The sequence below is a fragment of the Hypomesus nipponensis genome, chromosome 10 (genome assembly GCF_054491055.1).
Source record: "Hypomesus nipponensis isolate SF chromosome 10, ASM5449105v1, whole genome shotgun sequence".
In the NCBI taxonomy this organism is placed as follows: domain Eukaryota; kingdom Metazoa; phylum Chordata; class Actinopteri; order Osmeriformes; family Osmeridae; genus Hypomesus; species Hypomesus nipponensis.
Window position 1 is genome coordinate 2,716,478 of NC_140370.1, and position 22,215 is coordinate 2,738,692.

Here is a 22,215-nt window from a genome sequence, read left to right on the forward strand (position 1 = left end):
TGCACAGATGGTACGCACAAACACAAGTAGAAAAAGTACGTGAGAATGTGTGTATTTAGCGCTACGTGGGTGTGTATGCGTACATGGTGTCCATGAAGGCATGGGAGCTAGCCTACAGAGCTCTCTATGTAGAGCAGATGAACACCACAGCCCTCCTGACCTGCTAACCGCCTCCACTCTCTCCAACTGCAACAATATTTGCCCACGCAGAAACTCTTACACACGCACACACATTTCTTTGACCAGAGTTTGCACGGCAGTGTAGAATATGACATTATTTGTAAACACGGCCAGTACGGTATTTGACCCTCGTTTTCTCTCTCGGTGTCCCTCAGGCCTACTCCCAAGATGCCTACCTGCGCAGTCACGGCGCCTACAGCGGAAACGCCCGTCACATCCCAGAGCCGCCCCCCGTATGCTACCCCAGAGTAGACTGTAAGCCCCCGGGGATGGCCCAGGCGACAGACGTGTCCCGGGCTGGGGCACCCCCTGACCTTGGCTACCGCAAGGAGATCCCCGTTCCCCCTTCCCCATCTCCCCAGCGGCAGACAGCGGCGTGCATAAGGAACGAGAGCGTGCGAACGGTGGTGGTCCCACCAGACACGGTGCATGGTGTTCACGTGGGTCTTCCCCCGACTCATCGAGTGGACTACCTGGACCCGGTTTATCTCAGGGGGAGGCCCGGCTCAGTGTCCCAGTACCCCCTGATGCCCAGAAAAATGGACGTGTACCCCCCAGGGATGGTCCCCTACGGCCCCCCACCACCCCACTACCCACCCAGCCACCAGAACATCGACTGGCGTACATACCAGACGTACCGGGAGTACATAGACAACAAGGGCATCCACTCTCACGGCAGCTGGACCATCCAGGAGAGGCTGGATAGCATGCGAGCCTCAAGCCACAACACCTTCAATGCCGGCCACCACATCCCCCGCGGGGGTTGGGGTGGGCACCCTAGGGCGGCTCTTCGCCGCAGAAGCACCTCCCACGACCGGGCCTACCACGGCCCCCCGCCCCCCTTCCACCTTCCCATGCGCAGCGCCTCCCAGGACCGCATGAGCATGGCAGAGAGGAGCGCCCCGCCCAGGAACTGGCCGCCGCGAAGCGTGTCCCAGGACGCCCTGGTACTAAAGGCCCGTGCGCGCTCCACGGACTATGCAGACCCAGCCGACATGGCCCGGCCTGCAGACTGGAGGGGGTACAGCCGGGCGGAGCAGGGCAGCCGGCCCGCCAGACAGTCCCTCCCCAGCCAGCCACCCATCCACAGGCCTGTGTACGGTGGCAGCGTCCGGGCCGCCCCCAACTCGATGCTGTACATGAAAGGACCAGAGCAGCTCCATTCCCATGCCTCGCCCATGCCTGCGGACAGGCCCTCTCATCTAGGGAAGAGCATCAGCAACGAGCCCTCACCTAATGACCAAAGAGCTGGAGGGAAAGGTACCAGTGGGAGCCAGGCAGGCCAGCAGGCCCAGAGCAGAGGGCGGGCAGAAAGCATGCAGCCTGGAGGAGGGGATGGGGCCGGAAGGGAGGTGGGCCTCCGGTCGTCCTCCTGCTCTGCTTCCAGTAAAAAACAGCAGCGGCCTGGTATTCTCAAGATCCACCACCAAGAGCCCCAGAGCCAGGTGAATGGGCGGAGTCCAATCGAGGCCGGGGGGGTTGTCCTCAGGCAGAAACCACATCCGGGGAAGAGCGGCCACCCCCTCCGCCACCCTTCCTACATCCTGGCTGTCAACGAGGAAGGGGCAGAGCCCGCCGTGGCGGATGCAGTCTGCTGGCTGCCCAACGACGCACGGCGGGAGATGCAGATGAGGCGCCTGGACGAGCAGCGACAGACCTCCTGCTCCAGCAACCTGGATGAATCTCTGGATGCCATTCCCTTCATCGGTAAGGAAAGGGCCCCCACCCCCCTGCAAAGCGTGCGCGCGCACACACAGGGTCGCCATGGCAACTGCTCAGCAGGCTTAGAGGGGGGAGGCTAGGGCCAGTTATAAAACTGCTAGCTAGATAGCAGCAGTCATCTGTACAGACTCAAGAGTCAGGGCCAGGAGGAGAGATGCAGTAGATTTCCTGAGTGAAACTCTTAAATGTTATTGTGATAGTCAAGAAGCAGGGTGGGATATTTACAGCCAGTTCAATCTCCTTGACTCGATTTACATTATGGTGCTTTTGGTGGGAGCATGAAAGGCAACCTTACTGACTGTCTTTGATTTAAAGGGTGCGTACTTGTGGGTATGTGTGTGAGTGTGCGTCAGCAAAGGTTTAAACCACCAAGCACGTTTCCTTGGTTTTGCGCTATCTAAAAATGACAGGAATCTGTGTGTGTGTGTGTGTGTGTGTGTGTGTGTACAAATTAGAATGGGTTTAGTTTCCCACAATCAGCTCAAGAACCAGGCACTCTGCAAAGTTCATATTCTGCATGTGTCCTCTTTATAATCCAACGGAGTGCAGTGCCGCCATTTAAGTTGTTTAGATAGCATTTCGACATGAAATAATGGAATAATGATTTGCCACCAGTATGGCTTGCTCTCTATGCGTCCCAGCCCCTTCACTCTGGTCTTCTCATCTGCAGATCTGCAACTAAACAGTAATAAAACACAATCGCTATGATGAAAATACAATAAATTAATTTAATTAAAAGTAGTCGGCACTAACAAACTTAGTGCAGCTGTAGGCCACAACAATAATATAAAATAAATGACTATGCCTTCGTTAATTGAAGACATAAGCCTATTGAAAATGTATGCAACTTTGCAATCCAAGCCTGAGAGTAGGCTGAATGAAGAAGCAATTGGGTCTCAAAATTCCAAAACTATGGTGTCTTTGCACCATTGCTTTGTTTGTTTGTTGTTGTATTCTTTTTTTTTTTTATGACATTTAACATTCGGAGTGTTGTTAATATATGTAGTCTAACCAAAGCTCAGGGCTTTTGCGATGGAGCTTTGTCACATGACCAAACTTTCATTCCATTTCATTTCATTTTTTTCCTCCTCTAGTGAGTTTTTCCTTGTCTTCCTTGAGGGTTTAGGTTGGTTGAGGGGCAGTTCAATGGGTGTATGTGAAGCTCTCTGTGACATGCTTGCGCGTATAAAGGGCTATATAAATAAATTGTATTTGATTTCATTGAATCTATTTTGCGCATTGTCATTACAGCAGAGGCAAAACCAAACTTTTGCATAATACAAATGTATTCTTAAACATTGAAACACCTTTTAAAGGTCACAAGGCTATTTAATGTGCTAATAATGAATATATATATTTGGCATATTTCCTACTGGATATTTTCATTACTCTTTTAGGAGTCCAGTACCAGCATTCAGGACTAACTATTCAGCCTACCAAGATGACTGTATTGTAGCCTAGTTTAGACAACACAGTTTGCACTCTCAAAAAAATAGTCCAATGAGTCCCACATTTCTTATTCTTAAGATCCTTGGCTTGAAAAAGTGGTTGTATTTCTTTAAGGCTGATCTACTTAAAACATTTTTGGGGACGACAGAAAGGAACTTTGTGCCCTCTTCAGGTGTTTGAGTGGTGGATCTGGGTCACCGCTCAGGCAGTGACTAGGCTGGGAGATTTTTTAGGATGGGCCCATGGGAAACCAGCTCATTTTGGCCTGGCCCATTTGAGAATGAGGCTTCACTGCTTAGCGCATTTGTGAGAGGGATGTCAGAGGACAGTCAGGTGGTTGAGCGGTTAGGGAATCGGGCTAGTAATCTGAAGGTTGCCGGTTCGATTCCTAGCAGCAAAATGATGGTGTGTCCTTGGGAAAGGAACTTCACCCTACTTGCCTCGGGGGGAATGTACCTGTACTTACTGTAAGTTGCTCTGGATAAGAGCGTCTGCTAAATGCCTAAATGTAAATGGATAATGGGCCCTAGGTTTAGAGTCAAAAACGCTAATGCTGTCCATCCAGCATTAGGTCAGTAAGTGTTGCAGTAAAAAGTATAAAGTTCATAATCTCCTCTTTTAATGGTGAACGGGTAAGATTTTCTTTTTAAGAATTTCCCAAGATGGTGCATTATTAGTCACCAACCAAGCACTGGTGTCTAAACAACATTAGCAGAAAAAGTAGCACTGAGCTATTTTCTTATCAGTTTATTTTCTAATAATCTAAACAGATTTTCTTTTCATTTTGCATGTCAAAGACTGCTTTACAGGTCTACCGGACTACTTTTTTTTTTTTTTTTGGGGGGGGGAGTTTATTTTCAGGCCTGTTTTCAGGTGTTATCACAGAGAGCATAGCCTTTGCCCTTGCATGGACAACCAGGCTATGCCAGGCCAGTACAAGCCAGCTGCAAACAAAGCAGGCAGTGACAGTTACAATGTGGCAGCAGCTCCATTCTGGGCCTGTTGCCCTGCTCTGGGTTACAACAGTACTCTGATTGAGAGTCCCTCTGGTCCCACATCAAAGGTCCATTTGAATGGATATGCTCTGGATATGTTCCTCCTTGTCATGTGAGGCCAGACTGCATCCAATGGGCTCCAGAATCGCCTGGATAGGGCTGGGTGTAGGGCTGGGTGTTATACCGGTATGAACGTGAATACCGGTATGGCGTTGTGCCGTGATATGGATTTTGCCATATCATGGATATCACGATATATTAATAAATGTATTAAGTGAAGTGTTTCTGTTTGGTATAAAATATAAGTCAAGTGATACAGCCTAGTGGGCTAGTTCAAATTTGTATCTTTTACTAAAAAAACAGTTGAGCATGGACGCTGCACGCATTTTGCCAACCAATGAAAGTCAACAAACAAGCTAGCGCAACTCCAGAGGAAGGAAACATTCATTGGAGTGAACTGCTTTTGTTGGCATGTGTAAGCAAGCGTTAATGATGTCTGAAAATAACGCAGGTGTGGTTGTTTTGCCGGACGAAGAATTGGTATAAAAAGGGGGCCTCTTCTGTCGTTTGGAAATGGTTTGGTTTCAAGTTATCCAACATCGACCAACAAACAGTAGCCTACTGTGTAAATTGTGTCATTGAATTGTGCTAGCCAAAGGTGGAAATATTAGTAGGTGACTGTTGAACGCTAAAGTTGCTCTTTCGTGGCAAAGCACTGCAAAAGTTGGAAAATTCAACTTGTGTTACAGTTACCCAATCCAAATCCATCCGAGTGCGGTAGATTAGCCGCTGCGGTGCGGATTGCATTGTCATAACATTTAACAGCGACTTCTGTTATTGCGACTTATATTTTCTTTTTCTTTTCTTTTTTCTTCTAATCTTGCTTTAATTTTATAGGCCTCTCGCGGCACTATTTTTCTCCCTTAACATGCTTTACAATGAAATATTGATTTAATCATATACTTTGTCAGTGCAAGTTGCTGATTCTAGAATTTTGTCATCAGCATAAATGCTTAATATGGCCTGGAATTCGTATTTGGCTTGTCCTTCTATTCTCCATGTTGATGTGTGCTGCAGAATATTTAGTTGTTGTTGGTTGAAACACTCAAATGCGGCTGTGAGTACTAGACCAATCAGAAATGTTCAGCTCTGCAAGCCCTGCCCCAGAATCCAATGTAGATCCAGGTTTCTGTGGTGGAAACGCGGTGAGTTCTCAGGGTACATTGCTGTGGAGAAAACGCAACTTAGGTTGCTGTTATAGTGGATGGGCCTGGGGCCAGGCCTGCCAGGAGTGTGATTGCCGCCACTTGCAGCTAAAGGAACTGGGAAGGGGTTGGTTGAGGATACACCGTGGATGTTGGTGGAGGGGTATGGGAAATTGGCAATGGTGCATAAGAAGAGACCTGTAGATCTATTTCAGACTGTTGCCATTCTGTATAGACACATAGTAATTCATTTGGTGGAGGCCAGGTTTTTGGTATGTTCTTTGTCAAGTGAAGTTTATTTTATATAGCACATTAAAAAGCAACAACCGTTGACCAAATTGCTGTACAATTAGAGTAGCAAAAGCCATCAAACAACACAGTACATACTCAAAACAAGTTTAACAAACAGAAAAGACAAAGGCAGCTGTCATACTGTGTTGAAAGCCAAAGAATACAAATGATTTAAACAGGATTTAAAAACATGCAATGTAGGGCCCAGACTAACATGTAGGGCAACTCGTTCGAGAGTTTGAGGGCTGCTTTTAAGTGGGGTGAATAGATCTAAATGGGTCTGTTTGCTTGTATATGTTGAACAAGGATATGAGAGTTGCTGAAGACTGATGCCCCAGAAAAGGGTGGAGGTTTAGGAACTGTAGAACAACATTGGATGCCCTGGCGCTACAAGCACACTGCCACCTTCTCTTGGCCCTTGGCGGACGACGGCGGTCGAGCTCGAACTAGAAACTGGGACAGTGGCTTTTAAATTTAGCTCTGAAAGCCCCTGGCTCGACTGCGGAGAGCAACTCTGTACTCTGAGCTGTTCCGGCCTGTCTCAGATCCCAGAACTTGGTGGGGATTTTGAGGAGAAGAACTAACGGGATGGTTTCCAAACAGAGGGAGTGAAGAGAAAGTGATGTGGCCTGGTTCTGTTGGTAGTCTCACCAGAGTCCTTTAGTAGCAGGTTATATTTACAGTGTGTTTCTTTCGTTTTCTTCTCCCTTCTCCTAAATTCTGCAGAGGGGTACTTGCTGAGGATGCAAAACTGAAATAACTTAGCTGAATAAGCTTTCGAGTCCTACTTTTATCGTACCAAGGTAATCCAAAGTAAGATAAGGTGGTGAGGATGATGATGTGGAAAATCGACTTGATGGAAGTTTAAAACATCTTTTGACAATTAAACATCCTTTGTATATTAAATAGGGACAACACCCTCTACCATAGCAGTATAACATGTTTTGATTGGAATGTAACTGGTGTGTGCTGTTCCTTTTTAGACGAGCCTGCTAGCCCTAGTGTTGACCACGAGGCCACAACCATTCAAGCCTCTGCTGTCATATCTGCTGGTCCAGCAATCACTACAGTTCCGCCCAGCCCCATCTCCCCGTGCCCCCTCATTCGCCGGCAGCTGTCACATGACCAAGGTAAGTGCTTTGTCAGGCAGGTGTCTGTCTGTATTGGGATTTATGATGGTCCTGTCATATGTGCATGCTCACTGCCACATAGCTCTCTCAGGGAAGAAATCATGACATTGACCATGTTGTTGTAAGTACAGGAAAGAGAGAGAGGTCTGTTTCCCAGCTGTGCTGACCCACCCTAGACTAAATCTGACAAATAATAACCTTGAAATAATCCCTTACCTTCCAGGTAATCATATATTTTCACAAATCTCTTCATCATCAGATAAAATACTTAGTTATGGAGATTTGAGCCTACCTGTAATTATAAACACAGACTTTAACAGTTTCTTTAACATTTAATTTCTCTTCATTGTTAGAGTCCCTCCGAAATGCTATCTTGGAGTCAGAAAATGGTAACAAAACAGAGCGCTCCAAATCCTACGACGAGGGTCTGGACAACTACAGAGAAGAGGGCAGAGGGTGAGATTTTGTCTGGAGAGGGCCTCGTGTCGTTAACAACCATCAGCTATGCCTTTTTTCATCACTTTGTCTTATTTAATCTGATCTAACCTTAAACCTTTTCTCGCTTTGCCTTATTTTCCTCCTCCTGCAGACGGTCGTCTAGTAAGCACATGCCCAGCTTGCGAGGACTCAGAAAAGTGAGCACTTCATTTTCACAACATCTCCAACAGTTAAACTGCCAGGAAACAGTTTTTGAAAAAGGAGAACTGGTTCCTAATAAAATCCCACGAAGAACGATGTATTTCCACTGTGGCACCTATGCACGTGCTTCTTGTTGTTTGTGAACAGATTTTTTTACATTCAAAAGTCCATTGACAAGCCGTGTCATATGGTTTCCTAGCAGCACTAGGCTTCCGTCTTGATGTTTTTCTCAGCTCTAAGCAAGTATTGTTGTAGTGCATTAAGCAGCTAAGCATTGATGCCCTCAAGATATAAGCATTTACCATAGGATTAGCGTTTGGTCATATCTGCACACCTTGTACTCCAGCTGGTGTTGCTATGTCTTTGTGCAAGCCCAGGCTCTGGATGGACACAAGTCTTCAGATGACTCCTGTTCCAGGAGGGACTCGTCCTCCGACATCTTCAGCGACTCTACAAAAGAGGGTTGGCTCAACTTCCGTCAGCTCAACACCGATAAGAATAAGGTACACGCACACTAGAGGTGGGCGATATGGCCAAAATCTTTTATCACGGTTACGGAATATATCACGGTATAGTAATTGTTCTGTAAATTCAATTAAGAAATGGTACAAAATAACCATACCGTACTTCATCATCGCACTCGATTATTTATTACAAACAAAAACAACTGAGCAACTGTGCTTCAAGGTCAAACGAAAATAGCAAATTAAATAAAAGTTAAACTACAATTCTAAATACCTTAAGAATGTGATTTATATGATGGCTTATTTACAATACAACAACCAGACATTAAATTGACACATGTAATACAAAAATATCACAAATTTGTAAAGACTTAGGATGCGAGCCCTTTTTGCCCAACCTACCTGCTGCAGTTATCGTCTTCTCTGCTGCAGGGCAACAACAACATCCAACTGCTGTGTGAATTTGTTTTCAAAATAAGAGTACACATTTGTTATATGAATATATGCTTATGCTTAATAAGAATGTATGAAATTAAAAAAATAATTTAAAAATAATTTTAAAAGTATACCGCGGTTGAAACGGTATAGCCAAATCTTTCCCGGTGGACACATTTCTACCGTTGCACGGTATATACCGTCATACCGCCCAGCCCTAACGCGCACACACACATCTTGTCTCTCTCTTTTTCTCTACACTGCACGCATGAGCTGTATCTGTCTGTATCTCCTCAGCGAGTGGGTGGGGGGATGAAGTCCTGGAAGCAGATGTATGCGGTGCTGCGAGGCCACGCTCTCACCCTCTACAAGGACAAGAAGGAGGGACTGTCCCACCTCTCCTCCACCCAGTCTGATGAGGAGCCCCAGCCAATCAGCATCAAGGCCTGCCTGATTGATATCTCCTACAGCGATACGAAGCGCAAGAACGTGCTGCGTCTGACCACGTCGGACTGCGAGTACCTGTTCCAGGCTGAGGGACGGGATGACATGCTGTCGTGGATCCGGCTCATCCAAGAGAACAGTAACGTCGATGAGGAGGTGGGGTCTGTCAGGGTTCTGCAATGTATTCGCTTGCACCATTTGATTGAACTATCTTTAAACGATAACAGTCCACTCGTTGCAAGAGGCAAACCAAATCGAGTGCATCCAGCTTTTTTCAGTATTCAGATGTGTCTGCTCGTGGCTAACTACCTCTGGAATTTGATCGAAGCTCATAAGGTTTATTGAAAGCCCTGTGCCTCACATGCTTGGTATTCGACACAAAGAGTTGTGCAAACGACCAGGCCCAACCCAGATGGCTGGAACAGTTGTTTGAAATGCCTCACTGTCTTTTCCACCGACACCACCAGAGAGAAAGTGACAAGTTGCCTTCAATGTTTGCCTCAACCACATTTTTAAGCGTTATGTTTTGTTACAACATTGAAACATATCTCCAATAGTTTGATGCCCTGCAAAAACTAAGTTATATACAAGCCATCCCCACCCCCAAAAACATGGCTTCTGTCCTTGCTTGTTGACTGTGGAGGGATATTCTCAGCGTCTCTCCCCATCTCTCCTCACACATCACTGCTGGTCTTCTTTGAATGGGGGGGTTGAACAGTGGCCTTGTTTGTTCGGTGCTTGTCCTTTTGCAGTTAGGCCCCAGGGCTCGGTTTGTGGTCTCCAGTTTCCAAAGAGGCTCTGTCTGGTGGGACTGAACCCATGACCACCAGGATGCCTCACCACAGCATTCCGGGAGCTTTGGAGCGGCTAATTGCAAAATCCCCCCGTTCCCCCTTTTGAAATCACCGAACACAAATATTGTCTTTTTGATAAGAAAGATTATCTAACAGATACAGTGTCATATCAACATGTCCTTTCAACACTGTTTCAATTGTCTGTGGGCCGATGCTACGTATGTCCCTATCTCGTTTGCCAATGCTATATGTCGTTCTATGTGTTGGTTCTAGAATGCTGCCATCACCAGTCAGGACCTGATCAGCAGGAAGATCAAAGAGTACAACACCATGATGAGGTATGAGCTCAGTGGCTCCACAGCGCCCCTCAGGGGGTTGAAACACAGTACTGCACCCCACTTGCAAACAGCCACGTTCGACCTACTGCTTTTAGCCACCTGTCACCTGCAAAATCCTCACCACGCACGTGTATTTTTGTTGTTTGGGCCATATGTAGAGTTGGTGTATTGTTTACATTTCTGCTCTTCAGAACTGTCCAGACGCACGCCCCTAAAAGTCATTGAATATGTTTTTGTGTGTGTGTGTTTGACACCAGCGCTCCAAGCAGCAGGACAGAGCCCTCCCCCAAAACCTCCCGGCAGTCTCTCAGTATCAAACAGGCCTTCCTGGGTGGCAAGGGAGAGGCCAAGAGCCAGAGCCCCCACTCCCCTAAAGCAGGAGAGGACAGGAGGGCACTCCGAGGTAAGGCCATCACAACCCACAGGACTGGACTCACTGTAGAGGTCCACATGGGGAGACGGCTGCAGGGAGAGATGGAGAGAATGTATGTTTTGACAGCAAAAATTGAATGGAATTACGAGAGGTTAGGTCACGTATCCTTATCAATTGAATGCTTACGTTTATTATGGTTGAATAAGGAGTGTGTGTGTCTGTCAGACGACTCCAGCCCACCTCGGGACAAAGCCACCTGGAGGCGGGGCATCCCAGGCATCATGAGGAAGCCCTTTGAGAAGAAACCCTCTCCAGGGGTCACTTTTGGGGTACGCCTGGACGACTGCCCACCTGGCCAGAACAACAGGGTGAGTTCTGCTGTGTGTGCGAGTGTCTGTGTGTGTGCGTCAGACAAAAAGAGATTTAGGGGTGTGTGGTGGGGTGTACTCAAGCCAGTCATGTGTGTTGTGCAGTTTGTTCCTCTGATCGTGGAGGTGTGCTGTGGGCTGGTGGAGGAGAGAGGGCTGGAGTACACAGGCATCTACAGAGTACCAGGCAACAACGCAGCCATCTCCAGCATGCAGGAAGAGCTCAACAGCAAAGGCATGACGGACATCGATATCCAAGAGGACGTGAGTATATGCATGCATGCGCGCACACACAAACAAATGTGTGTTGAGTCTTTCCTATCAAATGCTTTTCTTCCCTCCTCAGAAATGGCGGGACCTTAACGTAATTAGCAGTTTACTGAAATCCTTTTTCCGGAAACTTCCAGAACCTCTTTTTACAAATGGTGAGGTTCCTAATACAATGCATACTGAAAATGATGGCCAATTTGGCTACACATTGTTATCTCTTTGTTCTTACTCTTTATATTTACACATCTTTTATCTCTTCAATTTTCAGAAAAATATGCATGTTTTATTGATGCCAATCGAACAGAGGACCCAGTGGAGCGGTTGAAAGTCCTCAAGAGGCTTGTGAGTTCACCACTAGCAGCTGATGATTTGGATGGAATTTGGAAAAATATGCTAGAAACACTGTCAGGCTGTCTTCAGGCCTACTCACACTGTTAAAGTCAAAGGGCATTGAAGGTTTAACTGTATAATACCATCTGTCTTCTCAGATCCATGAATTGCCTGACCATCACTATGAAACTCTTAAATTCCTCTCTGGTCATCTCAAGAAGGTTTCTGAAAACTGTGAAAAGAACAAAGTATGTGTGAGAACACTGCAACTTCCAGGATCCTAGTGCATGCTTAATAATTATAGTTAGTTTATTCATAAAATATAAGTGGTAATCAAAGTAATATTAAGCACTCAATTATTTCCAATAAGTAAACACCCACCCTTCACACAGATGGAGCCCCGTAACCTGGCCATTGTCTTTGGTCCCACTCTGGTCCGGACGTCGGAGGACAACATGACCAACATGGTGAACCACATGCCAGACCAGTGCAAGATAGTGGAGAACCTCATCCAGCAGTACGACTGGTTCTTCACAGAGGAGGGCGACGAGGACCCCGTTGTATGTGGACGCCCCGTGCTGAGCTCGACACTAGGGTTCTAGGATAGCGTGTTCTGTACATGTCTGAATGCTTCAAGGGAATTGTAGTACATCTTTAACTTCTGCTCCTTATTCCTCCACCACCCCTTCCCCGCTCTCCTTTTTTTTTTTTTTTTTACTCCTATTCTTTCACCTTTTCTACCCTCCCCCCCCCCCCCCCCCCAACACACACACTCTACCTTTCCAGACCTCAGCCGAGCAGGACAGCACCGTACAGTCTCAGCCTGTACCCAACATTGACCACCTGCTCTCCAACATTGGCCGCACCACCGCTGCCACCAGCAGCACCTCTCCAGGGGAAGTCTCAGGTAACGCACCCTCCGCCTCACGGCTCTTCCTGTTCTCTCTTTACCTAGACAAACACACCGAGGTCAGTGAGTCTCAGGCAGTCACTTCAACATCCACCAATAGCTGTTATTTAAGTGTGTGTTAAGATTTTTTACTGTGTGTGTGTATGTTAGTCCTTAAGTAAGTAAGAAGCATCCTGTTTGTTTTCCATCAGATCGTCAAAGTCGTATGTAATTCTTAGTATGGTTTAGGAAGTACGCCAAATAGTCTTTGTGCTTCTGTGAAAGCAAGCTATTTTAGTGATTTTTCAATGACGTATCCTGTGTTTGTGGATTATCCTGTTGGAAAATTGCTGAAAATAGATTGCATATGTTAAGCCTTCTGTTTGTTAGTTTTTTTTCTGTTACTTTTCTTTTGGCCCAAAGACAATTAATTGCCTCCAAGTTCTATAGTTTCCCCCCACTTCTCTCCTTTTGCTTTGAGTTATTTTTTCCGTTTCACCTTGCTCATGTCATCTTTCTCCCTGTGCTTTCCTTCTGTTGAGATGACAACTCCTATTCTTTCAGTTCTTTTCTTCCCCTCCTCCTCTTCTCACAGAAACCCAGCATGTTCTTTCCCCTCCCCTCCTCAACCCCCCCCCCCCCCCCTTACAAAAAAACTTAGCAAATGAAAAACCTGACCAAACCAAAAGAAACCAGTGGACGTTTTAACCCTTCTGACCTCTGCCCTCTTGTGTGTAGTGTGTTGTTTCTCTCCCCTGTCCCTGTCCAGCACTCACACATGACCCCATCTTGACACAGGCCAAGTGGGCGGCGTCTATCACTCGGTGATGTCACTGATGGACTCAGTAATGTCAGTGATGGACAGCTGGGACTGTAGGAAGAAGGACGAGTGTTGTCCCAAGTGTAGCTGCGTAGTCTGCAGAAACCCGCAGCTCTTGTAAATTGGGGTGGAGAGAGAGAAAGAGAAAGAGAGAACCCAAAAAAAGGAGAGAAAAAAAGAAAAAAAAGAAAGAAAGAGAAGTTGATGTTTTTTTTGTCATTTATTACTGTGGTGTGTGCACGTCTCATATCTAAAAGTAAATGAGCAAAATGACATGACCCTCGGGCCGAGGGGATACACGGCCGTGCTGAACCTGTCTCTCACAGCCCCCCTCTGCTGTCTCTTGTTGTCCCTAAAGCTGATCGTGAGGACAAGTAGCATGGTACGGTCAACACCCCCCCTCCCCCCACACACACACAGGTTCACCCCCTCCCCAACCCCACCGCTCATGTGGCATACCCATTCATGATGTCTGAGGGGGGGGGGGGGGGTGGCTGAACTGGCTCGTCTCCCACCTCCCACATACACCCACGACACACAACGCTGAGCTCAGTGTTTGGGTATCCCGCCTTTGATGTTTAATTGAGGGTCAGATTTGCGTCGGCAAACACTGGCCCGCTCCCTCTCTACCACCTAGCTCAACAGACCACACTCGTCATCAGTACACACCCGCAATCAAGTACACACAACTCACTTCTACACTTCCGGATATTAACCTGACAAAAAGGCACACACAACTATATATTTTTTACACTTACGAGGGAAGAATTTATGTTAATGATGTAGCAGGGAAAAGGACAGGCAGGACATATCGTTTTTCTGTGTGTGTTTTCCGTTGATGTATTTTCAGTTGTCAGTTAAGATTTGCCCGCACGGTAGACGGTGCATTGTGTTTTTCAAGGGATTTCAGGCAATCCATGCCACTGCTACTAGCCTGCTTAGATTGGACACAGTGGGACACAGGGGACAGATGTGATCCGCCCAGACCCACACCGTCCGTTGATGTTGTTGTTGTTGTAACACCCCACGCCCCCTCTGATAGTGTGACCGAGTGGGGAAAGAATGCCCCTGCTGGTGGCTGTGTGTATAATGTGTTTGTGACTTGGCGTCATGTGCTGTTGTCACTGTGGGCACACGAGCATGAGAAGCTTCCTGTCTTGAGTGCACACTGCCGGGGGTCACTTCCTCCTCTCTCTGTCTCTCTCCATCTGTGTATTTCCATCTTCTACCTGTCTCATCAAAGGTGACCCCCCTTTTTTGTCTCCTTCATATCTCTGAGCCGTCGATGACTCCATTTGTTAGTTCCATCTGCTTGCTTCGCCGGGCTAGCCTCAGTTGTTTTCTCTCCTTTCCTCCATTTCCCTCCATTTTTCCAGTGTCTCTCCATCCTTTTCTCTCAGTCACTGTCTTGGGCGGGCAGCCGCGTGGTAGAACGTCACTAACAGCTCTCTCCTCTCCCTCCAGATTCCGCATGTAGTGACTCGTCCAAATCAAAGGTAAGTTGGACTACCTTGTATCTGTCAGTTGACATTCTGTTGGTTGATTAAGGAGCCTTGTTGCCTTAATGTGGCTGTGGCACATGACTACCAACCTGTTAGTGTTTGGTGTGTGTGCGGGTGTGTGTTTGCTCACCTGCTGGTGCTGTGTTCTTACAGGGCCTATGGGGGTCTGGGAGGGACCAGTGTAGCAGAGAGATGCTGCGCTCCTCGTTCTTTGTCAGCCGCAAGCGTAAGAAGCCCAAGGATAAAGCCCAGCCCAGCAGCTCTGACGACGACCTAGACTCTGTCTTCCCCAAGAAAGAGCTCCCTGAGCAGGGCCAGGTCCTGGCCACTCCCCCGACCCAGGCTCCCTGGGGTCTGGGCGGCGAGGGGGTGGAAGAGGAGAGGATGGCCGAGGACGGGAGGAGGAGGGACACGCACTGCTCTTTGGCGGACAAGGTTGACGGCAAAACGGGGAACCGGAAAGAGTCTCGCTCCAGCATCTCCCAGTCCTCGCCTTCACCCTCCCCCAAACACCTCTCCTCCCCCTCCCCTATCCTCCGCACACGCTCCCCCTCCCACTCCCCCAGCTTAAGCTACCGCATGCAGACAGTCCACCAGTCCTCGCTGTCCGACCCCCCTTCAGCCTACGAGGACGGCGTGTCGGACCTGGGCACCATGAACAGCACTAGCTCCCAGGCCTCGGCTGCCAGGCCTCGGCAAGGCCGAGGGGGGCCGGAGGCCGGGGCCAGCGCGCCAGGGGCGGAGGTCTGCTCCATCACCTCCGATTACTCCACCACCTCCTCCATGACCTTCCTGACCGGGGCGGAGCTGAACGCGCTCAGCCTGGAGGTGCGCTCGGTGGCCGAGAGCCGGGGAGGCGACGACGCCGACGACGAGCGCAGCGAGCTGTTCAGCGAGGGCCGAGCCATGGAGACGGACAGTGAGAACGAGCTGTCAGCGTTCGCCGGCGGCAAGGAGGCGGGGCACGCGGTGGAGATCGGCCAACCGGACATCCCGGAGTCGCCCCGCCCCCTGCCCTCCCACAGGCTCATAGAATGCGACACCCTCTCCAGGAAGAAGTCAGCGAACGCACGTCTCAAGACCGAGAGCGAGTCTTCTGTAGACGGAGGGCGCAGCAATAAGACTGCCTGCGCCCCGGGCCCCCGAGGCGCCTCCCCCGCCAGCCTCAGCACCTCCTCCTCCTCCCGCAGCGAGTCTGACAAGGCTGAGCCGGCGTGGCGCCTGAAGATCACAGACCGCCTCAAGTTCCGCCTGCGCACGTCCGTGGATGACATGTTCGGTGTGGGCACCCAGAGGAGCCGCTCCCCAGAGGGCCGCACTAAGAAGAAGAACATCCGGCGCAGACACACCATGGGGGGCCAGAGAGACTTCGCCCAGCTGTCGGTGCTGGGCGGCTGGCAGGAGCAAGCCGGGGGGGGCTCGCGAGCCGAGCTGTCGGCCGTGGACCGCCTCAAGCCCAAGTGCAGCTCCCAGGACTTCTCCATCCGGGATTGGATCGCTCGAGAGCGCCACCGCGCCAGCAACCCTGAGGTCAGCCTCGACGCCTCGGCTGAGCATCAGGGAGACCCCCCGGCCCTGGACCCCCCCGCGGGGCTGCTGAACGGAGACCCCCCCCAGGGGAAAAACCTTAGCTTGTCTGCCACTGCCCACCCACACAAACTGTCTGGAGCCCAGGTGGTACACTCTCGCTTCTACCAGTACCTGTGAGGGGAGCGAATGTGTGAGGGAGAGGAAGACTGTGTGTGTATATGTGTGTTTGTTTGTTTATGTCTGTGTGAGTCATCCGTGAGTGAGGTGTGTAAGCCTGTGTACAGAACCTGGGAGATGTCTGTTAGGTTTGAGTTGTTGTGTGTGTGTGTGTGTGTGTGTGTGCGCATTTGTGAAATAAAAGGGTTACTGTACTGATATATCTCAAGATTCAAGGCATGGAACAAAAACATAGATGTTGTGAATATATATTTTTCTCTTTTCAAGAGAAATTACTTTTAATGACATTACATTTGCATTTGGGACTGTGATGGGGGTGGGAAGTTCTCCAGCTTCTCAGCCTCCTAACCATGCTGGAAATGAGAGGAGAACTTGTTCTCTTCGGACTGAACGAACCTGTGAAGTTGGGTGTAAGAAAGTGTAAACCCAATGTAGAGATTGTGAAAAGGTCAGCTAACTGGCTTTAAGGTAAACAAACGAGTTGTATGGTGAGGAGGAGATGAGGAGGAGAACGGACTGGTTTTAGTATTGCAGAGGAATTATTTTTGTGTAAAAGACGATGGGTCTCAGTGAGTCCTTCAGTAACCAAATGAAGAATGTGTGTGCTTGCTGTAATACCGACTAAAAGCTTTATTTGCTTGTGTTTCTATTTGAAATGTGTACATACTGTGTACGTCTGTGTACTTGAAGTGTTCTGACGGTACGACCTACGTGTAAAACCACCTGCTGTGTGGAGGGTCATTCCCATGGTACAATGTGACAAGGAAACACTGGACACAATGGTATTACGGTTAACCTCTTCCCCTTCACAGTGATAGAAAAAGAGCAGTGAACAACATCTGATGCAAAATGCTGTTTGTGTGTCAATGTGTTAATGGTCTCATGCATTTGTCAGTTGTACTGGCATCAGATGTGGAAAAACAAAAGAATGAAAAGAGGGCGGAGACGAATCAAATCAGAAATTATGTTTCTTGGCAATAGGAAGTGCCTCATACTTAAAGGGTGCCATAAAGTCTTTGTTGACATGTGCAAAGATGCTACTGGGTATAGCGGGGTTTTTTTTATCGTTGACTGGCACAGTCATTCTACAAGTAATGTTTAGACGGACGCAGAGCTTCCACTCCCTAGGCATTCCATTCTGGTCTTAACACGTTTTATACTCACTTTTCGTTCTTTTTGTTCAACTTGCATTTTTGGGATTTTAACAGAACTTGAATTTTAAATATGTCTGTAAAATAAGTAACTTAAATGTGTATATAAATGATGTGTTTTAGCTTCTTTTCTCTTCTTCATTTCCATCAAATTTGCCAGATTTTTGTAAGTACAGTATTGTGAGGTGTCGCTCTCGGTGAGCCAGGAGAGGTGGGGGTAGTGGGAGGGTTGGAGCAGGGCCCCCTGCAGGTGAACACATGTCATTAAGTTGGACTGTTTGGGGGGGTGGGGCAGGCCCGGGGGCCCCTAAAACACTGGAATTAAAAGGTGTCAATGGCAAAACAGTTTCTGGCTTATTACATTCATTCATTTAGCAGACTCCTCTCTTCAAAGCGACAAATAATACATATTGTCTTGTGTAGTGCATGCAGGCCTGTCAGGTTTTGCCAATTGTCAGCTTGTTCCCTTAGTTCTACTGTTGGAAATATGACTGCTAAAGCATAACATGTATTCTAGACAATTCTGTGCTTCAAACTTTGTGGGAACCATTTGGGGAAGGCCCTTATGGCGCGATACTGCCCCCATGCTCAAAGAGAAGTTCATAAAGAAATATTTTGTAGAGTTCAGTGTGGAGAAACTTGACTGGCCTGCACACTCCTTGAACTAAACACCATCAAACACATTTGGAATAAATTATCACACCATCTGCATGCCAGGTCACCCAACATCAATGCCCATCCTCTCTAATGCCCCTGTGACTTAATGGAAGAAAATGCCAGACAAATATTAACCAACACCTATTGGAAAGCCTTCCAAGAAAAGTGAAACCAGTCATAGAAACAAAGTAGGAACCAACTCTGGCCAACATTTTGTATTATACACATTAAGTATTTCTTCCACAATGCACATACTAAAAACAGCGGTGCAGCATAGCTTTATGGTTCTATACACCTTTGTTGCACAGCAGTCAGAAAAAATGTATTACTCTGCAGTTAAGTTCTATTTAAGTGAAGTTAAAGTGCCTATTTAGGTAGTAGACTGGACATTTTCATAAATTCAAAAACTATTCAGGCTTATAAATTTCAAAATGCTTTATGTACAAGTTGCACAAACAGTACTTTCACAATGAAAGATGTATACATTCTGTACATCAGCTATAGAAACTTTCACTTACAATATTAAAATAAATGACATGGGGACAGTCAAACAATATAACACTTGACGCAAATAATTCAAACTATCACTAACAAGCCAAATTGGAACATAAACATTAAATGTGCCTCAATGATCTGTTATTTACTTGCAACATACATAACATTAAGGTCACTGTGTGATTGTTATTACGATGTTACCCTTCATACACATACAGTACCAGTCAAAAGTTTTGACACATGGAATGGGAAGGTGTGTCCAAACTTTTGACTGGTATTATACGTGATGTGAACAACGTGATACTTTGCCAACCTGTGTTTTGCTAGCGTGTGCCAGTGTATGTGTTTGTGTATTTGTGTGGTGTCTGTGTGTATCTGTATGTATGTATGTGCGTGTGTATCTGCGTGTGTGTATGTACAGTACCAGTCAAGAGTTTGGACACATGGGAAAATGTGTCAAGTTTTGACTGGTACTGTACAGGAAAGGGGAATTACAGGAATGTATGGATTGGCATGTTAGTTCATCAGTATCACATTATTATAGCTAACATGTTTTAGAATGGATTTGTTTATGATCTGTCAGCTGTATGGAGAAATAACTTCAATTTACCTTTTCATACTGGAGAAATAGCAGTTATTCAATATTTTATGGTCAATATGTTTCCCTAAAATGAGTCCCTGACATATACATATTTACCCCAAGTAAGGCACAGTGACAAAAATTACATTATACAACTTAATGCAAGGTCAGGTAAGAATGGACCACCCACTAAATGTTATTTCAACAATCAATTTAAATCAATGACAATTTCACAATGGTTTTCAATTCAAACCACAATGCTACTAAACTCTTAGACATACCGAACAAACAAGAATAAACATTAGGGATCAGGGGAAACGTATGTTCTGCGTGCTGCTGAACATCAGAAGCAGGGGCTGGTACAATTCTGGTGGTACAATGTGAAGATACCCAAGGGTTAGGTGGAAGTCTACAGTTATGATCTCACAAACTAGCTTCTCTCACGTTGTCCTTCAACTGCCCCATGTTTAACATATGAGCTTGGATGTCCATAAGGGGGCTGTGAAGCCTAAGGATGTGAATCTAAGCTGAGGTTATGGGAGTCCAGTGGATGTCATGGTTCTCTGCCACATTTCCATTACGGTGGAGTAGTGGACACTGCTGCTGCTTCAATCAATGGTTCAGAAAAGGAGATTAAACTTTTGGTTTACCTCTGCTGCCTGTTTATAGTGAACAATATGGCAAAGAGACATTTCAGTCCAGGCTTCTTGACGATAAGAAAGAAGAGAGGGGAAGATGGCAGCTGGTTCTTGGTGCATGCAGGTACTGTGCTGTTAAGAGCAGCTTAAATCATATACAGCAAGTCAGGTGTGTGCGTGATCTGTTGCATATTGTGCTGTCTGTAGTTGCTGGGCAGAGTGATGTCGCCACGGTCTCAGCTGGCTTAACCATCATCTTCATCCTCTACCTGCCTCTCCTCGATCGGCAGCTCGGGCAGTCGGAAACACTCCTCAAAAAAGTTGACCAGCGATTGGCTGAGGTGCTGCTGCGCCCCGTCGCTGTGCAGGAAGTGTCCCTCGTCTGGGTAGATCTGTGGGGAAGCCCGGAGAAACATTGAGGATGTACCCACCTTAGTATCATTTAAGGATTTAAGTTGAGTATATATCGATCTAAATTAAACAGCATACAGAGCTGCTTGCTAACCTGTAGAGAATAATTGGCCTTCTTCGTGATTAAATGATTGATGAACTTCGCTGTGTGCTGGAAATGAACTTTTTCTGCAAATGGAGATGGGGTCAACATTGTTGGCGTCTGTGAATACAGAGCTGTTCAAATGTTCTTTTACAATGGTTGCAAATATAAATGATAAAGGCATTAGAAATTTACCATCAGCTGTTGAATGGACAATCATGTACTGTCTGTCCATAAGATGACTAGCACGGTGGGTCAAACTAGCCATCTGAGAGAATGGAAAGAGAGAACTACTGTGAAAAACACACTCAGTGCCTCTTTTTGAGGACACTGTTTTGAGTGAATAAGGACACAGGGTACGAAATGAACAAAACGCATGTGCCCTTTACCGAGTATACTCGAGCGTCTGTTTTTGGAGATCCAAGATATCTTTCTGAGAATGCAGAGGCTGGAGGACAGGAGGGATGAACAGAACACAACAAAAGCAAAAAGGTCTTGATCAGATGAATATCTCCTCTCTCAGATCCTATCTATTATATTCAGGGCCGGTCCTTCCAATAGGCGACATAGGCAGCCGCCTAGGGCGGCATTTTCCAAACTGCATCCATTAGTTACCATTAATTAACCCTCCCGCACTACAAGGGGAGGGCACCAACCGCACCATGACATATGTCTGTGTTGTGGTTGGGGGGACGGCACCCCGATTTGCGCTCCCGGGGGGGTGTGGTGGTAGGGGGTGCTGGTGTAAATGTTGCCTAGGGCGCCAAATGTGCTAGGACCGGCACTGATTATATTACTCACACAGGGAGAACCAGAGCCGGAAAAGGTTTACCGTATAATTCAAAATCTGTTATGGGTGAAACAGCTACTCCGCATTTCAGCAGCGAGTCCTCTGAACTTAAGAGCAACGTGGCTAAGTATCCTCCGTACACCTAGGTATAGAGACAACAGTTAGCAAGATAATTAGGAGTCACATGAAGCTTTGAAGAGACCGGGGATACAGTAAATGATAACTTACCTGTCCAAAAACACCGATGCGACTATTGTCGATGTACGTTTCTTTAGATATCAGTCTAGATTGAAATTAAGGGAGGAAACACCTGGTTAGGATACAGTATTGAGAATATTTTACTTCCACTAATAAAAAGAATGTGTATTCATGTTAGAGTGTATGAATGTGTGACTAGTTACCTAAGTGCCTCCATCTGGTCTCTCTCCTCCAGCACCCCTAGCTTCCTGCGGACCCTATGCAGCAGGTTGGTCCCCTGGAAGCCACTGCCGTGGCCGTCGAAGCGGACCACCACTGTGCTGTAGCTGCTTACCAGAACCGTGGCCCAGTCCACACCAAACTGCTCCGTCACCATCTGTCCCCCTGGTGTACCGTCCCTGAAAAAACACCACAGGTTGTATGCCAATATACAATACCTTTTATGTACATTCTTGTCTGTGTATGTGCACTGTCATACGTACACTAGTAGCAGTAAAGGATAGTGGGCTGTTTCTGTGAACCCAGCAGGCTTCAGAATCTGCATTGTAAGAGCTATGAAACAGGCAGTGACACCAAATAAGTTTGGTGACATAAATAAGTTCTTCAGAAGGAATTCCAAATGTGAACATTGCAGATACATACTGTAGTCATCGATGATAATTTCCTTATACTCCACTTTGGGCATCTGCATGTTGTAGTAGGTGTTATTAACAATGTCATTATTCTCCAAGTCAATCAATTCTGAAGTGAAACAAATACAAATTATCATCAGCAAGTTAAAATCAGCAAATTAGCATTAACGTGGCTATAGTTTACACACATCAAAATAACCTTTCCAAGTACATGATACATCAACAGCGCATAAAAT

General features: G+C 46.9%; 2 protein-coding genes across 4 annotated transcripts in view; one reads left to right on the top strand and one right to left on the bottom strand.

Moving 5' to 3' along the window:
* The window catches only part of arhgap21b (Rho GTPase activating protein 21b), a 38,365-nt gene extending 20,524 nt beyond the window's left edge, over window positions 1-17,841 (top strand). For all 3 annotated transcript variants that reach the window (XM_084707457.1, XM_084707458.1, XM_084707459.1), the window contains 17 exons: window positions 336-1,887; window positions 6,826-6,972; window positions 7,326-7,428; window positions 7,562-7,607; window positions 7,989-8,114; window positions 8,808-9,110; window positions 10,022-10,086; window positions 10,344-10,489; window positions 10,685-10,827; window positions 10,933-11,091; window positions 11,174-11,252; window positions 11,366-11,439; window positions 11,586-11,675; window positions 11,820-11,987; window positions 12,214-12,334; window positions 14,601-14,632; window positions 14,792-17,841. In XM_084707457.1, coding sequence (XP_084563583.1) covers window positions 336-1,887; window positions 6,826-6,972; window positions 7,326-7,428; window positions 7,562-7,607; window positions 7,989-8,114; window positions 8,808-9,110; window positions 10,022-10,086; window positions 10,344-10,489; window positions 10,685-10,827; window positions 10,933-11,091; window positions 11,174-11,252; window positions 11,366-11,439; window positions 11,586-11,675; window positions 11,820-11,987; window positions 12,214-12,334; window positions 14,601-14,632; window positions 14,792-16,345 — 4,908 coding nt within the window. In that variant the 3' untranslated portion in view covers window positions 16,346-17,841. The remainder of the gene's footprint in view (window positions 1-335; window positions 1,888-6,825; window positions 6,973-7,325; window positions 7,429-7,561; window positions 7,608-7,988; window positions 8,115-8,807; window positions 9,111-10,021; window positions 10,087-10,343; window positions 10,490-10,684; window positions 10,828-10,932; window positions 11,092-11,173; window positions 11,253-11,365; window positions 11,440-11,585; window positions 11,676-11,819; window positions 11,988-12,213; window positions 12,335-14,600; window positions 14,633-14,791) is intronic.
* Window positions 17,842-18,409: 568 nt separating this feature from the next.
* LOC146270820 (A-type potassium channel modulatory protein DPP6-like) overlaps window positions 18,410-22,215 on the bottom strand; it is a 30,940-nt gene continuing 27,134 nt past the window's right edge. The window contains exons 18-26 of the mRNA XM_084707232.1: window positions 21,990-22,088; window positions 21,830-21,899; window positions 21,551-21,745; window positions 21,378-21,432; window positions 21,192-21,291; window positions 20,749-20,807; window positions 20,555-20,627; window positions 20,372-20,445; window positions 18,410-20,258 (exon numbers count right to left, since the gene is read on the bottom strand). Of these exons, the coding sequence (XP_084563358.1) occupies window positions 20,112-20,258; window positions 20,372-20,445; window positions 20,555-20,627; window positions 20,749-20,807; window positions 21,192-21,291; window positions 21,378-21,432; window positions 21,551-21,745; window positions 21,830-21,899; window positions 21,990-22,088 (872 nt within the window). The 3' untranslated portion in view covers window positions 18,410-20,111. The remainder of the gene's footprint in view (window positions 20,259-20,371; window positions 20,446-20,554; window positions 20,628-20,748; window positions 20,808-21,191; window positions 21,292-21,377; window positions 21,433-21,550; window positions 21,746-21,829; window positions 21,900-21,989; window positions 22,089-22,215) is intronic.